Source organism: Procambarus clarkii, chromosome 27 (assembly GCF_040958095.1).
Source record: "Procambarus clarkii isolate CNS0578487 chromosome 27, FALCON_Pclarkii_2.0, whole genome shotgun sequence".
Classification (NCBI taxonomy): Eukaryota; Metazoa; Arthropoda; class Malacostraca; order Decapoda; family Cambaridae; genus Procambarus; species Procambarus clarkii.
Genome location: NC_091176.1, coordinates 42263933 through 42278133, shown reverse-complemented (window position 1 = coordinate 42278133; position 14201 = coordinate 42263933). Strand labels below are relative to the sequence as shown.

The 14201-nt window shown below is 47.1% G+C and overlaps 2 protein-coding genes across 2 annotated transcripts; both read left to right on the top strand.

The window, feature by feature from the left end:
- The first annotated feature begins 11988 nt into the window (after positions 1-11988).
- Positions 11989-13501, top strand: LOC138369253 (keratin, type I cytoskeletal 9-like). Its single transcript, XM_069332192.1, has 2 exons — positions 11989-12011; positions 12520-13501. Exons 1-2 carry the CDS (start codon positions 11989-11991, stop codon positions 13499-13501), a joined length of 1005 nt encoding a protein of 334 aa, XP_069188293.1.
- Positions 13502-13640: 139 nt separating this feature from the next.
- LOC138369252 (keratin, type I cytoskeletal 9-like) lies at positions 13641-13991 on the top strand. The gene has a single exon (XM_069332191.1). The coding sequence runs from the start codon at positions 13641-13643 to the stop codon at positions 13989-13991; it is 351 nt and encodes a 116-aa protein (XP_069188292.1).
- The last annotated feature ends 210 nt before the right edge of the window (positions 13992-14201 follow it).

Here is a 14201-nt window from a genome sequence, read left to right as displayed (position 1 = left end):
TGAGTTCTGGCTACTAGGTATATATATATATATATATATATATATATATATATATATATATATATATATATATATATATATATATAGGGGTACCACCACTGGTTTAATTAAAGGGACCCACATCCTCGAAGAAGAAAATAAATAGTGTTCAGAGAAGACCTTGTGGATTCTCACTGAATACTTTAATCTTTTCCTCTCCTACCACCCCTATTATTTTTTTTTTATTTAATTTTATTGCAATGCTACAGTTTACAGAAAACACACTTATATAACAATATACCAATCAGTGTTCGAAGACCTCGTCCAGTTCCTCGGGGGTCGGGTGCGTACCCAAGATACAGCACGCATTTCCCCTCTGAACAGCGACACTGAGGCGCTGGAACATAAAACTGGCCGCTCTTGGGTCTCTAGTCTTCCCAATGAGTTCCTCGCCCAGCTCCTTCAGAAACTTAAGTGCACATTTACCCCAGGCGCCCAGAGTCTCAGAGCCTATTGGCACGAACCTGTAACAACGTTCTAGGTCCCTGTACTTGTTAGTTTTCTGGGTCTCCCTGAAGGTGGCCGCCCCGCCTCCCTCAGCTGCGCTGTAAGGTAGATAGGTATCAGCGAATGTGGATGCACACGTGTAGTCCCACACGACCTGTTTACCTTCCCTCCACGGCTGCAGGGTGACTCCATCTGGGCGTTTTTGGCTGTTGTCAGGCCTGCACAACTGAGGTTCCCTTTGTGCTGGGCATCCAGCTGAAGCCAAACTTCTCTTGATGATGTCATTGACTGCTTCATGTCTGGTAATCTTTCCCTGTGTCTTACGACAGATGAGACCATGGCTGCCGTATTGGTCTGCCCGTGCATGGCCGCAAATACACCGGTGCTCGGTGGAGATAGGGGCGGCAAGGCGCAGAGCAACACCAATACTTAGGGTCCGATGATCCAGGCGGGTGCCCAAGGCGGAATTAGGGACTGCCAACAGGAAGTCCTCGACATGGGGAGCTTGCACAGCTAGAAGACGCGCTTTGTTCTTCCTGGAAGCTGCCTCCAGCAATGATGTGGCGATGTTCTCCACTATGGGGCTATCCCATTTGGACTGTTTGCAGTCATTTGGAAAAGTCGGTCGAGGATGAGAGTTGACAAGAGTGTCCCACTGACCGGCTCCTTCCGAGAATTTGGGATCATGAATCCCAATAAAGTCTCTTAGGTGTTCCGGTAGTATTTCCTTAACTAATTTACCTGTTGCACTGGTCGAGGATAAGAATGCCGGCAATGCTAACTGTGTCGCCTTGCACATACCTATCCCCCCGAGTCTAACTGGGAGCGTTGCTTGGTCCCATTGGTCATCTTGCAGGGAGAGGCTTAACACTTTTACGGTTATTGACCTTAGGAGTGTGTCATATTCTGTTAATTTTGGGCTGTCGAAGGAGGGAGCACACCTTAGGAAATAGGTCAGTCTGGGCAAAGCCAGGCACCTTGTCAGAAGGTACAAAGCATCGAGGGCGTCCAAAGCCCCTATTCTTCCCTCCATCCTCCTCAGGTCGTTCAGCTTTTCTTCGAGGACTACCTCAATGGCGCTCGAGCCCAGAGGTGCCCCTAGCAGCACACTGTCAGTGGGAGCGATCACTTGGGCTCCTGGCAATATGATTCGCACTGCATCTATGGTTGGTTCGCTAGATGAGATGATTTCACACTTTAATGGGTTTAGGGTGAGTCCTAACTCCTCTCCCTTAGATTTCACCAGCTGTAGATCTTCTAGCAGGGACTCCTGTGTCCCTGCCAGGGTGCCATCGTCCAGGAACCAGATGTTGAGTTCGCTGGTCAACCTGCTTGTGACCTCTTTAACAGCCATGCACAAAAGAAAAGGGGCAAGTGGGTCTCCCTGCTGGACACCTTCTGCAGAAACAACTTCATGTTCCCCAAATAGCAACGTCGATTCCCTACTGTACCCTGCTGAGACGAAGGGGAGTAGAGAAGGAAAGCTTGTTCGAACTGCTTTCAGTACCACATCCCTTTTTACCTGGTTGAAGGCATTTTTAAAGTCTAATTTAATTAATGCCTTATTTTCTGGGAGGTGCTTGATATAGGCTCGTGCTGCATGAGCTGCTGCTTCACAGCCATGGGGGACACCAAAACCTAGTTGATGGGGTCGAAGCATCGTCGCAGCGTCTATGCTAATTTTTCTGACAGCTGCCCTAGCAACAAGGCGCCGAAGTGTGTATATATATATATATATATATATATATATATATATATATATATATATATATATATATATATATATATATATATATATATATATATATATATATATATATATATATATATATATGTCGTACCAAGTAGCCAGAACGCACTTCTCAGCCTACTATGCAAGGCCCGATTTGCCTAATAAGCAAAGTTTTCAAGAATTAATTGTTTTTCGACTACCTAACCTACCTAACCTAACCTAACCTAATTTTTTCGGCTACCTAACCTAACGTAACCTATAAAGATAGGTTAGGTTAGGTTAGGTAGGGTTGGTTAGGTTCGGTCATATATCTACGTTAATTTTAACTCCAATAAAAAAGAATTGACCTCATACATAATGAAATGAGTAGCTTTATCATTACATAAGAAAAAAATTAGAGAAAATATATTAATTCAGGAAAACTTGGCTTGTTAGGCAAATCGGGCCTTGCATAGTAGGCTGAGAAGTGCGTTCTGGCTACTAGGTACGACATATATATATATATATATATATATATATATATATATATATGTCGTACCTAGTAGCCAGAACGCACTTCTCAGCCTACTATTCAAGTCCCGATTTGCCTAATAAGCCAAGTTTTCATGAATTAATTGTTTTTCGACAACCTAACCTACCTAACCTAACCTAACCTACCTTTTTCGGCTACCTAACCTAACCTAACCTATAAAGATAGGTTAGGTTAGGTTAGGTTAGGTAGGGTTGGTTAGGTTCGGTCATATATCTACGTTAATTTTAACTCCAATAAAATAAAATTAACATCATACATAATGAAATGGGTAGCTTTATCATTTCATAAGAAAAAAATTAGAGAAAATATATTAATTCAGGAAAACTTGGCTTATTAGGCAAATCGGGCCTTGCATAGTAGGCTGAGAAGTGCGTTCTGGCTACTAGGTACGACATATATATATATATATATATATATATATATATATATATATATATATATATATATATATATATATATATATATATATATATATATATATATATATATATATAATATATATATATATACACAAATGTTGTACCTAGTAGCCAGAATGCAGTACTCGGCCTACTATGCAAGACCCGATTTGCCTAATAAGCCAAGTTTTCCTGAATATGTATATTTTTCTATTTTTTTCTTATTAAATGATAAAGCTATTCATTTCAATATGTATGAGTAAGTTTTTGTTTAAATTTGAGTTAAAACTAATGTAGATATATGACCGAACCTAACCAACCCTACCTAACCTAATGTTATGATCCCAGGCAGCCGAAAAAACGAGTCTCCCCTTTGAGAATTATTCTATCAAACCTGACCTGATTAGAAGGTCTAGGAAATATAGAGGTGAAGACACAGATGTAAAATAGTTGGTTGGATTTGATGAACAATTTGAGATTATGGGCAGTGAATAAGAAAATAGATATATGACTGGTTAGGAGATGTGGATAATTTGCTGGAGGCGTGAGGCTCGCTTCGAGAGGGCTTTGACCTCACTTGAGTACCAGACATCGCGAGGGGAAGCTGCGCTCCGTGTGAGCTCCTGTCAGAAAGGAACCCCTAGTGATATATCTCCAAGAGAAGAGAAGTGTGCAGACGTGCCAGCTGTGGAATCGAGCTGGGAACGTTGTGGTCTCAAGTCCTGGACGGCGAGGAGACTTTGTCAAGCCACCCAGAGACATTTTTGTGGGCTGTGGGAGCGCCCTGACTAGACTCCGTCAGAGGGGTGAGCGCCCTTGGCTAGACAATCTGTGGTAAGCACGATTTTAAGCCAGTCTATAGTGATTACTTGTAGTTGGTCGTGTGCCCAGCGACAGAAGTGAATGTTTATTGATAAGTTAGACATGTTTTGGTAAGGCAGGAAGCCTAAATAAGAGGACGGAGATAAGAGAGACAGCTGGAGGGACGAGCAGCACATCCTCTCCCGTCGAACGCCTGAAGCCAACTGACTGGAGGCGGAGGACCCTCCCAGTGTAAGTAAGGACCAGCTGGGCAAGGCGGAGCATGGACCAGCCCCGAACGGGGGAGTCCACTCTCACAGTATGTAGAGAGCAAATAGATGTTGGAGGCAAACATACTGTGTGGATTATTTCGTTTATGTGTTTAAGGGGAAAAGTTTTTATTGGAGTGTCAATGGGTTGCAGGTTTGTCTTTGGGGAAGAAGTTGCTGTGAACTTCGAGCCAGCAGAGTGAGTTAGTGGAAGAGACTCCAAGACTGTGGAAGGAGTAGTGTACTCCGAGGAAGAGTAGCCCCCACAGTGGAAGAGTAGGACCTCGAGCTGTGAGGAGAAGCAGTGAAGAGGAGTGTCACGTGCTTCTGTAATACCAGTGGCGAAACTCCAGTTCTGTTCGAGGAAACTTCATGGTGTAGCAGCCAGGAGAGCTGTGGATGACCCTAGCAGAAGTGGTGAAGCACCATAGTTGCTCAAGGAATACTTCATGGTGTAGTAGCCTGGAGGAGCTGCAGAGGATCCTGGTAGATAAACCCGGAAGAACCTGAAGAGATCAGGGTAGTGAGCTTCCAGATGTGGAAGGGAAGTTCTAGTTGATTACTAATAGGGAGTTGGTAGAGTGTTTGGTTGTCATTAGTGTGCAAGACGCAGTGAAAGGTGAGTGATTGTTTGCCATTCTTGTGCCGAGGAGTGCTTATACTGAAGTATAGAGTTACAGTCGTAGGCTGGATTACGTTCAGATGTATGTGTTCTAGGACTGATAGGGGGATCGATTGATCATTGTTGTATATCAAGGAACATTTATAATAATATTTATGTTATTGCAGCCATACACTGATTTTCCTTGCACATGTTTACAGATATATATTCTCTTGCTGATAATGCAACACTGTATTATAAGACTTGACCTACTTGAGGAGGTTGGTAGTATTAGGTGGTGAATCAGGAGATAGGATACCACTTGATAAGCTGATGATAGAGTTCTGATGGTGTTGGAGTGCAACCTGACCGAAATAGTATAGAGTGTAGGATTCATTATTATTATTATATGTGTGTATGTATTGTGTAAGTGCTTTGTCCAGTAAATGTAATCAAATTTGCTGGTGTTTGCCCTTGTCCTAGTGAGGCTTCCCAGGAAGTATTAAAGAAGGAGAGAGAGAGAAAGAACTAAGAACCACCGCTGCGGACAGGGTAGGACGGAAAACTAATAAGTCAAAGGGGATATAGGAGATCATATCACATAAGGAGAGAGTGGGGAGTCACAGCGGCTCGAGTGGGTGTGTGCACGTGACAACGAGGCTAAGTATTCGAGCCGCATCCCCTAAACGTGTGACGTTGAGCCCCTCTCCAAGAGCCAGAAGTGCCCAGGGTGATCTCCTGGTAAAGTATAAGCACTCTACAGAGTTGTGGGTTGGGTTGTCCGTAAAGAAGGATCAACAACACGACAACACCACCAACCCACACTGCAATAAAGCCAGGCTAGAGGTGGAGAAAGGAAAAGAGAAAACCAGAATAAGGGAACTGGAGTTGGAACAAGAAAAAGAAAAATCCAGGTTGAAAAAGAAAAAGAGAGAACAAAACAAATGCAGATAGAAGCGAATAGAACCTTGGCTGAACAAAGGATTGAACATGGGTTGCCAGAGAGCACCACCCAGGTACCACACTCACCAGATGTTAGGGTTAGGGAGAAGGATATTCCCTTGTTTGTTCCTGAAGAGGCAGAGAGCTTTTTTGAGCACTTTGAAAAAGTAGCCAGCATCAAGGAGTGGCCACAGGAGGAATAGGCCCAGCTGGTCCAGTTAAGATTGACCGGTGCAGCCAGGGAGGCATACACCCAATTGTCACTGGAAGAGTGCCAGGTTTATGCCACAGTAAAGAGCAGCATTCTGCGCTCATTTCAGCTAACCCCAGAAGCTTATAGGAAGCGCTTCACAGAGATGGTGAAGGTTGGAGCATGTACTTTTGCTGAGACAGCAAGGGATCTGGAAAGACGATTCCAGAAATGGATTGAGGCTGCCGAAGTTAGATCTTACGCTGACCTGAAGCAATTGATGGTCATGGAAAAGTTCTTAGAAATGATGCATCCCGAAACAAAGTTCAAGATACAAGAAGCGGGGGTAAAGGAGGTGAAAGATGCCGCAGATAGAGCAGATATGATTCCTGAAGCATACAAGAGCGTGAGGGAGAACAGAGTGAGAAGCGAGGCGAGACGCAGCAATAGCAGACCCGGTGGAGTCTGGGGAGGAAGAAGGTTTGGGGGGCAGACAAGCAGACCAGCTAGTTTTAAGCCCCAGGAAGGAAAGTTGCCTAGTCTGCCTGCTGGAGGTAAGCAGGAAAATAATAATGTGCAGAGGAGACCACAAATGAAGCTCTACAGAGTACGAGTAGTACGTCTGGCCAGGTTGCTGAGCCGGTTCATGGCGCTGAACCCCGGTTCATTCCGAATACAGCGATTACACAACACATAACACCTTGCCTCAGCAACCGTTACTACCACCTATACTTCTACACACACCAGACCCTTGAGGCGTACCACTAGGTTTGTACTGGAACACAATGAGTGAACATATGGAAGGTATTTAAAGGCCGTCGGGTTTTGTCATTTAATTACAAAGAATAGACTCTGACAAATAATAACATATTAACATACTCTATTAGGTCAATACACTTCCAATACCCATAGACCACTTGACCTCCGCGGTCACCACTTGCACTCGTAACTTCCGCCTAAGTCCCTAATACTGAATGATTACTACAACGCTCCACACCCGGTTAGTCTTTCATTCAATACTCACATACTGCAGACTTAACTTGGTCACTAAGATCACATCAGGCTCCCGCATAGCTGTCTGCTACACTTCGCTGCTGCCACAAACGGAGACCTCGGAGGACTTGCCAGTTCCACTCCCACAACAAGACTGTCTCCAGCCAGCCATGGCCTCAACTATTTCACCCCGCCTCTCAAGGAAGGTATAATCCGATTAACCTTATCCCTAGAGCGGTAACCTTGTTCCTAGAAGCCTGAGTCCTCTTTCCAGGAATTATTAGTTTGGCTAATAGCTGCGGTCTTAATCCCTTTGACCTTTCTTAGATATGTGATCCATAGTCTGTCTACTTAACATGTACTTCCAATCATCATTCGTTAAGTGTTGTAGTAATGATCCCCTAGCTAATAATCCCTACTAACTTGTGGATTACAACACCACTCCCCTCCTTAAACACGCATATGTCCCCATATGCATCATTGCAATGGTTCCATTGGTGCAAGGACCTGGAGGATGCACCCACCATATATGTACAACTAAAAATTCATCTAATAAGTTCATCATACACACAATGAACTAAATTCAAATTTTCCCCGACATGACTCACAACACTTCTACAACATATACATTATATTCACATCATAGCATAGGTAAAATAGTCTGTAATATTTTTTCCCATCTCCAACAATGCACATATACCTAAACTGCTGACATATAATTACATACAAACATAACCATAAAATTACATGGACCAGAATGCTGGCACTTAAACAGAAATGACACTAGTCATTAATATATACACAACACATATATATCTAAGGTTCTTCATCCTTAGTAACAAGTTAATAAAAATTTAACATCTTGCCCTGTACTGTTGACATAAGGGCTTACAATGGTCACACAATGTTTCACTGGCCTCCTCCACAATTGGCAGCAACACTTCTCTTGTCTTCGTGTCCCATGGTTGCTAGGTCATAGATCCTCTATGACCCAGACAAAACCCAGGCTGTCCAGCCTGGTGAATGTTGTCAATGTCCCATCGTTGCTCTGAGCTAACGTGATCCTGGCCTCCAGAGCAACGGAGATTCCTTCCCCAGGGTCATGTTCCCTCGGGTCTATGCTGCCGTCTCGTTCCAGGGCACCAACCCCAGAACGCTGTGGATACCTCACAGCTCTCTGGTCATCCTTCCTTGCTGTGCCCACCACAGCTGTAGAACATTACTCTAGGCCCATCCGCCCAGAGTGTGTCCACCCGTATTCCCACCTTCCCGACCGCTGTACCTGCAAAATATTCCCACTTAGCCCCCTGGCTCGATCCCATTATTACATAACCCCCTCAGCTCCTTACTCTCTCCCCGTATATAGCCTGAGCGCAGCTGCAAAGCCATTGCAGCTGGCCCTTATCCCTGCTTTGATGTCAGGGAGCGAATTTCGCCTATAACGTCACGTTGGCTTCACTTCCCCCCCCCTTTTTTTTCTAGAATAACTGAGTGTAGCCTCATAGCTTCCCTTCTACTCTACCTGAAGCTCTGTGACATGATCCCGGGGGACCTTCTCAAGCCTAACACTCAGTAATGGTGCCGATGAGGTAATATACAATATATACATACACATACATTATCACAATAAATACCTCATTAAAATAATTTCACAACTAATGTCACTAAAGCATCATACTGCCACTGGCTCGCCTCTAGCGAGATTCCTGTAACAACTTAATTAATGAGAAATTAGTATATCTACTTGACTCGCCCACTGCAACCACCAACACCTGAAATTTTGAAATTCTACATTGTAATCTTATCCACAAGAATTATCCACTCCGACTTAATTAATGAAAATTTTAATGAAAAAGAGGAAATTTTATTAGTCTTTTATGAGTCTTGCTAGATATATCGACTTGGCTCACCTACTGCAGCCACCAACTCCTGCAATTATCCACATTTCATCTTATCCATAAGACTTACTTACTCCGACACACCATTACCACTGGTCATCCCAACCACTGATGACCTCAATATAACGCCACACATCCCTACAACCACTTCCTGCGTCCTAACGCACCGACCTTGCTACACCAATACTCACCTTACCGACCACTACCTGGCGCCCCTGCGCCACCATATACTCCACAACATCACACTCCATACCAGGCGTCCAAACGCCACTACACTACACCACCCAATGGCGTCCCCAACGCTATCAACCCTCGGCGTCCCCAACGCCCTCAACACAACGCACACGGCGTCTCCAACGCCTTCAACACCACACAGGCGCCCCCAACGCCTTCAACACCACACACGGCGTCTCCAACGCCCTCAATACCACACACGCCGTCTCCAACGCCTTCAACACCACACACGCCGTCTCCAACGCCTTCAACACCACACACGGCGTCTCCAACGCCCTCAATACCACACACGGCGTCTCCAACGCCCTCAACACCACACACGACGTCTCCAACGCCTTCAACACCACACACGCCGTCTCCAACGCCTTCAACACCACACACGGCGTCTCCAACGCCTTCAACACCACACACGCCGTCTCCAACGCCTTCAACACCACACACGGCGTCTCCAACGCCTTCAACACCACACACGCCGTCTCCAACGCCTTCAACACCACACACGCCGTCTCCAACGCCCTCAACACCACACACGGCGTCTCCAACGCCCTCAATACCACACACGGCGTCTCCAACGCCCTCAACACCACACACGGCGTCTCCAACGCCCTCAATACCACACACGGCGTCTCCAACGCCTTCAACACCACACACGGCGTCTCCAACGCCTTCAACACCACACACGCCGTCTCCAACGCCTTCAACACCACACACGGCGTCTCCAACGCCTTCAACACCACACACGCCGTCTCCAACTCCTTCAATACCACACACGGCGTCCCCAAAACACCACGAGACATCACCACCAATAAGTAACCAAATGTAACACACACACTCCCTGTTCTCTGGTAATCCGTTAATTACCTGACCCACACTCGTCAGGTATAATTTCTTGTGTAGTGGCCACCCACCACACTCTACCACCTGCGTTAACACACTTCAACGCTAATGTCTACAATACACCCGGCGTTACAACAACCAGTAATGCTACGATGCCAACAATGTCATGCACTATACTACATCCATGATATTCACAGTCAAAACATGCACATTTCACTACAGTAATTTGTATGAATTACACTGGCGTCTAATACGCCACTACACATGCATTACACTACTCACCCTCGTCCAACCACCAATATACAACCATGCACTGCCCGGCGTCCAAACGCCAATATACGACCATGCACTACTCCCGGCTCCACCCCCCCCCACCAACGGGACACGCTCCCCGTGTCCCAGGGTGGCACTTCATAATGCTACCTGCACCCACAAAAAATCTCCTGGACCTCTCCACGGTACACGAGACATCGAACCCGTGACGTCAAATTACGCGTCGCTCGCTATGCCTAGGCGTCCCTAATTCACTTCGCCTATTATCTGTATCGATGTAACGCGTGAAATCGCTCGAATCTTTACGTAATATTTAATTATCTTTAAAATATTAGGTTTACACTTTACGTGAAATTTAATTTACGTCATATTACGTAGTTTTCACTTTTGATTTGTCCTTAGCAACGTTTTCTCACTATTTCCGCCTTACCAACGATATAAAACAAGCTCCAAGGTGCGGCTCGCTTGGCCCACCCATCGCTTGGCCCGCACATGGCCCACATTCACCCGCGCTAGTTTACCTCGCTACTCTGTATAATCCGCACTACGAACACTGCACTTGTTTTGCCTCCCGATGATTCAGTGATCCAGACTTGCATCTTAGCCGTCTCTCGTTGCGGGAATCTGGAAAGAAATAAACCCCACATGTGCCCCACATTGGCCTAGTCCCTTTATTTAACTAACTCCTCTGACCTGGTCTCACCTGACCCTTCTTTCCTCCGTCTAGTAACCACCGTTCTCAACACAACCCGACGTCTACCAATTCCCGAACATTCCCTCACCAACTAAACCAGTAACACACTTCCTTCATCCCTCAAAGTGTTCCAAAACCTGTTTGCGCTGCCACCAAATATGTCGTCTACCAATTCCCTAACATTCCCTCACCAACCAAACCAGGAACACAATGAGGGGACATATGGAAGGTATTTAAAGGCCGTCGGGTTTTGTCATTTAATTACAAAGAATAGACTCTGACAAATAATAACATATTTACATACTCTATTAGGTCAATACACTTCCAATACCCATAGACCACTTGACCTCCGCGGTCACCACTTGCACTCGTAACTTCCGCCTAAGTCCCTAATACTGAATGATTACTACAACGCTCCACACCCGGTTAGTTTTTCATTCAATACTCACATACTGCAGACTTAACTTGGTCACTAAGATCACATCAGGCTCCCGCATAGCTGTCTGCTACACTTCGCTGCTGCCACAAACGGAGACCTCGGAGGACTTGCCAGTTCCACTCCCACAACAAGACTGTCTCCAGCCAGCCATGGCCTCAACTATTTCACCCCGCCTCTCAAGGAAGGTATAATCCGATTAACCTTATCCCTAGAAGCGGTAACCTTGTTCCTAGAAGCCTGAGTCCTCTTTCCAGGAATTATTAGTTTGGCTAATAGCTGCGGTCTTAATCCCTTTGACCTTTCTTGGATATGTGATCCATAGTCTGTCTACTTAACATGTACTTCCAATCATCATTCGTTAAGTGTTGTAGTAATGATCCTCTAGCTAATAATCCCTACTAACTTGTGGATTACAACAGTATTATATGATAGTGTACTGTATATGATAGTGGACTGTATGATATGATAGTGGACTGAATGAATATAATTTTCCCACAAGTAGCTTCCCTTAACAGGTTTTTTTTTTTATTTTATGTTTTACTAAATCAAAGCTAATCGATTGTTAAAAATTTGTTATTACGGGTTAGTTTAAGATTTACTGAATAGATAGTAATAAGTTGTATGTCAGCTTATCTGTTTTTGTAGAACGTAGCCTGGTTAATGGTCCAGATGACGCTGGGCAGGACGGGAGCGTGGGTAGCTGGGGTTCCCTTGAGACGGGTGAGCCGTCCAGATGGGAAGGAACGCACTCTCTGACAGAGTACAGCAGGCGAGACGGGGCCTTATGAAACACAAGAGCTATTCGAGCACAGGGCATAGCTTTGGGTGGCAAATGGGATTAAGTGAAAATAGAGTGGGGAGGTGCAAACAAAGAGTGGGGAGGTGTAGCAAGGAGTGGATAGGTGCAAGCAAGGAGTGGGGAGGTGCAAACAAAGAGTGGGGAGGTGTAGCAAGGAGTGGATAGGTGCAAGCAAGGAGTGGGGAGGTGCAAGCAAGGAGTGGATAGGTGCAAGCAAGGAGTGGGGAGGTGCAAGCAAGGAGTGGATAGGTGCAAGCAAGGAGTGGGGAGGTGCAAGCAAGGAGTGGATAGGTGCAAGCAAGGAGTGGGGAGGTGCAAGCAAGGAGTGGATAGGTGCAAGCAAGGAGTGGGGAGGTGTAGCAAGGAGTGGGGAGGTGCAAACAAAGAGTGGGGAGGTGTAGCAAGGAGTGGATAGGTGCAAGCAAGGAGTGGGGAGGTGCAAGCAAGGAGTGGGGAGGTGCAAGCAAGGAGTGGGGAGGTGCAAGCAAGGAGTGGGGAGGTGCAAGCAAGGAGTGGGGAGGTGCAAGCAAGGAGTGGGGAGGTGCAAGCAAGGAGTGGGGAGGTGCAAGCAAGGAGTGGGGAGGTGCAAGCAAGGAGTGGGGAGGTGCAAGCAAGGAGTGGGGAGGTGCAAGCAAGGAGTGGGGAGGTGCAAGCAAGGAGTGGGGAGGTGCAAGCAAGGAGTGGATAGGTGCAAGCAAGGAGTGGGGAGGTGCAAGCAAGGAGTGGGGAGGTGCAAGCAAGGAGTGGATAGGTGCAAGCAAGGAGTGGGGAGGTGCAAGCAAGGAGTGGGGAGGTGCAAGCAAGGAGTGGGGAGGTGCAAGCAAGGAGTGGGGAGGTGCAAGCAAGGAGTGGGGAGGTGCAAGCAAGGAGTGGGGAGGTGCAAGCAAGGAGTGGGGAGGTGCAAGCAAGGAGTGGGGAGGTGCAAGCAAGGAGTGGATAGGTGCAAGCAAGGAGTGGGGAGGTGCAAGCAAGGAGTGGGGAGGTGCAAGCAAGGAGTGGATAGGTGCAAGCAAGGAGTGGGGAGGTGCAAGCAAGGAGTGGGGAGGTGCAAGCAAGGAGTGGGGAGGTGCAAGCAAGGAGTGGGGAGGTGCAAGCAAGGAGTGGGGAGGTGCAAGCAAGGAGTGGGGAGGTGCAGCAAGGAGAGGGGAAATGCTGAAAAATTTGGGGAGGTGTAGCAAGGAGTGGATAGGTGCAAGCAAGGAGTGGGGAGGTGCAAGCAAGGAGTGGGGAGGTGCAAGCAAGGAGTGGGGAGGTGCAAGCAAGGAGTGGATAGGTGCAAGCAAGGAGTGGGGAGGTGCAAGCAAGGAGTGGGGAGGTGCAAGCAAGGAGTGGGGAGGTGTAGCAAGGAGTGGGGAGGTGCAAACAAAGAGTGGGGAGGTGTAGCAAGGAGTGGGGAGGTGCAAGCAAGGAGTGGGGAGGTGCAAGCAAGGAGTGGATAGGTGCAAGCAAGGAGTGGGGAGGTGCAAGCAAGGAGTGGGGAGGTGCAAGCAAGGAGTGGGGAGGTGCAGCAAGGAGAGGGGAAATGCTGAAAAATTTGGGGAGGTGTAGCAAGGAGTGGATAGGTGCAAGCAAGGAGTGGGGAGGTGCAAGCAAGGAGTGGGGAGGTGCAAGCAAGGAGTGGGGAGGTGCAAGCAAGGAGTGGGGAGGTGCAAGCAAGGAGTGGATAGGTGCAAGCAAGGAGTGGGGAGGTGCAAGCAAGGAGTGGGGAGGTGCAAGCAAGGAGTGGGGAGGTGCAAGGAAGGAGTGGGGAGGTGCAAGCAAGGAGTGGGGAGGTGCAAGCAAGGAGTGGGGAGGTGCAAGCAAGGAGTGGGGAGGTGCAAGCAAGGAGTGGGGAGGTGCAAGCAAGGAGTGGGGAGGTGCAAGCAAGGAGTGAGGAGGTGCAAGCAAGGAGTGGGGAGGTGCAAGCAAGGAGTGGGGAGGGTGCAAGTAAGGAGTGGGGAGGTGCAAGCAAGGAATGGGGAGGTGCCTGCAAGGAGTGAGGAGGTGCCTGCAAGGAGTGGGGAGGTGCCTGCAAGGAGTGGGGAGGTGCCTGCAAGGAGTGGGGAGGTGCCTGCAAGGAGTGGGGAGGTGTAAGCAAGGAGTG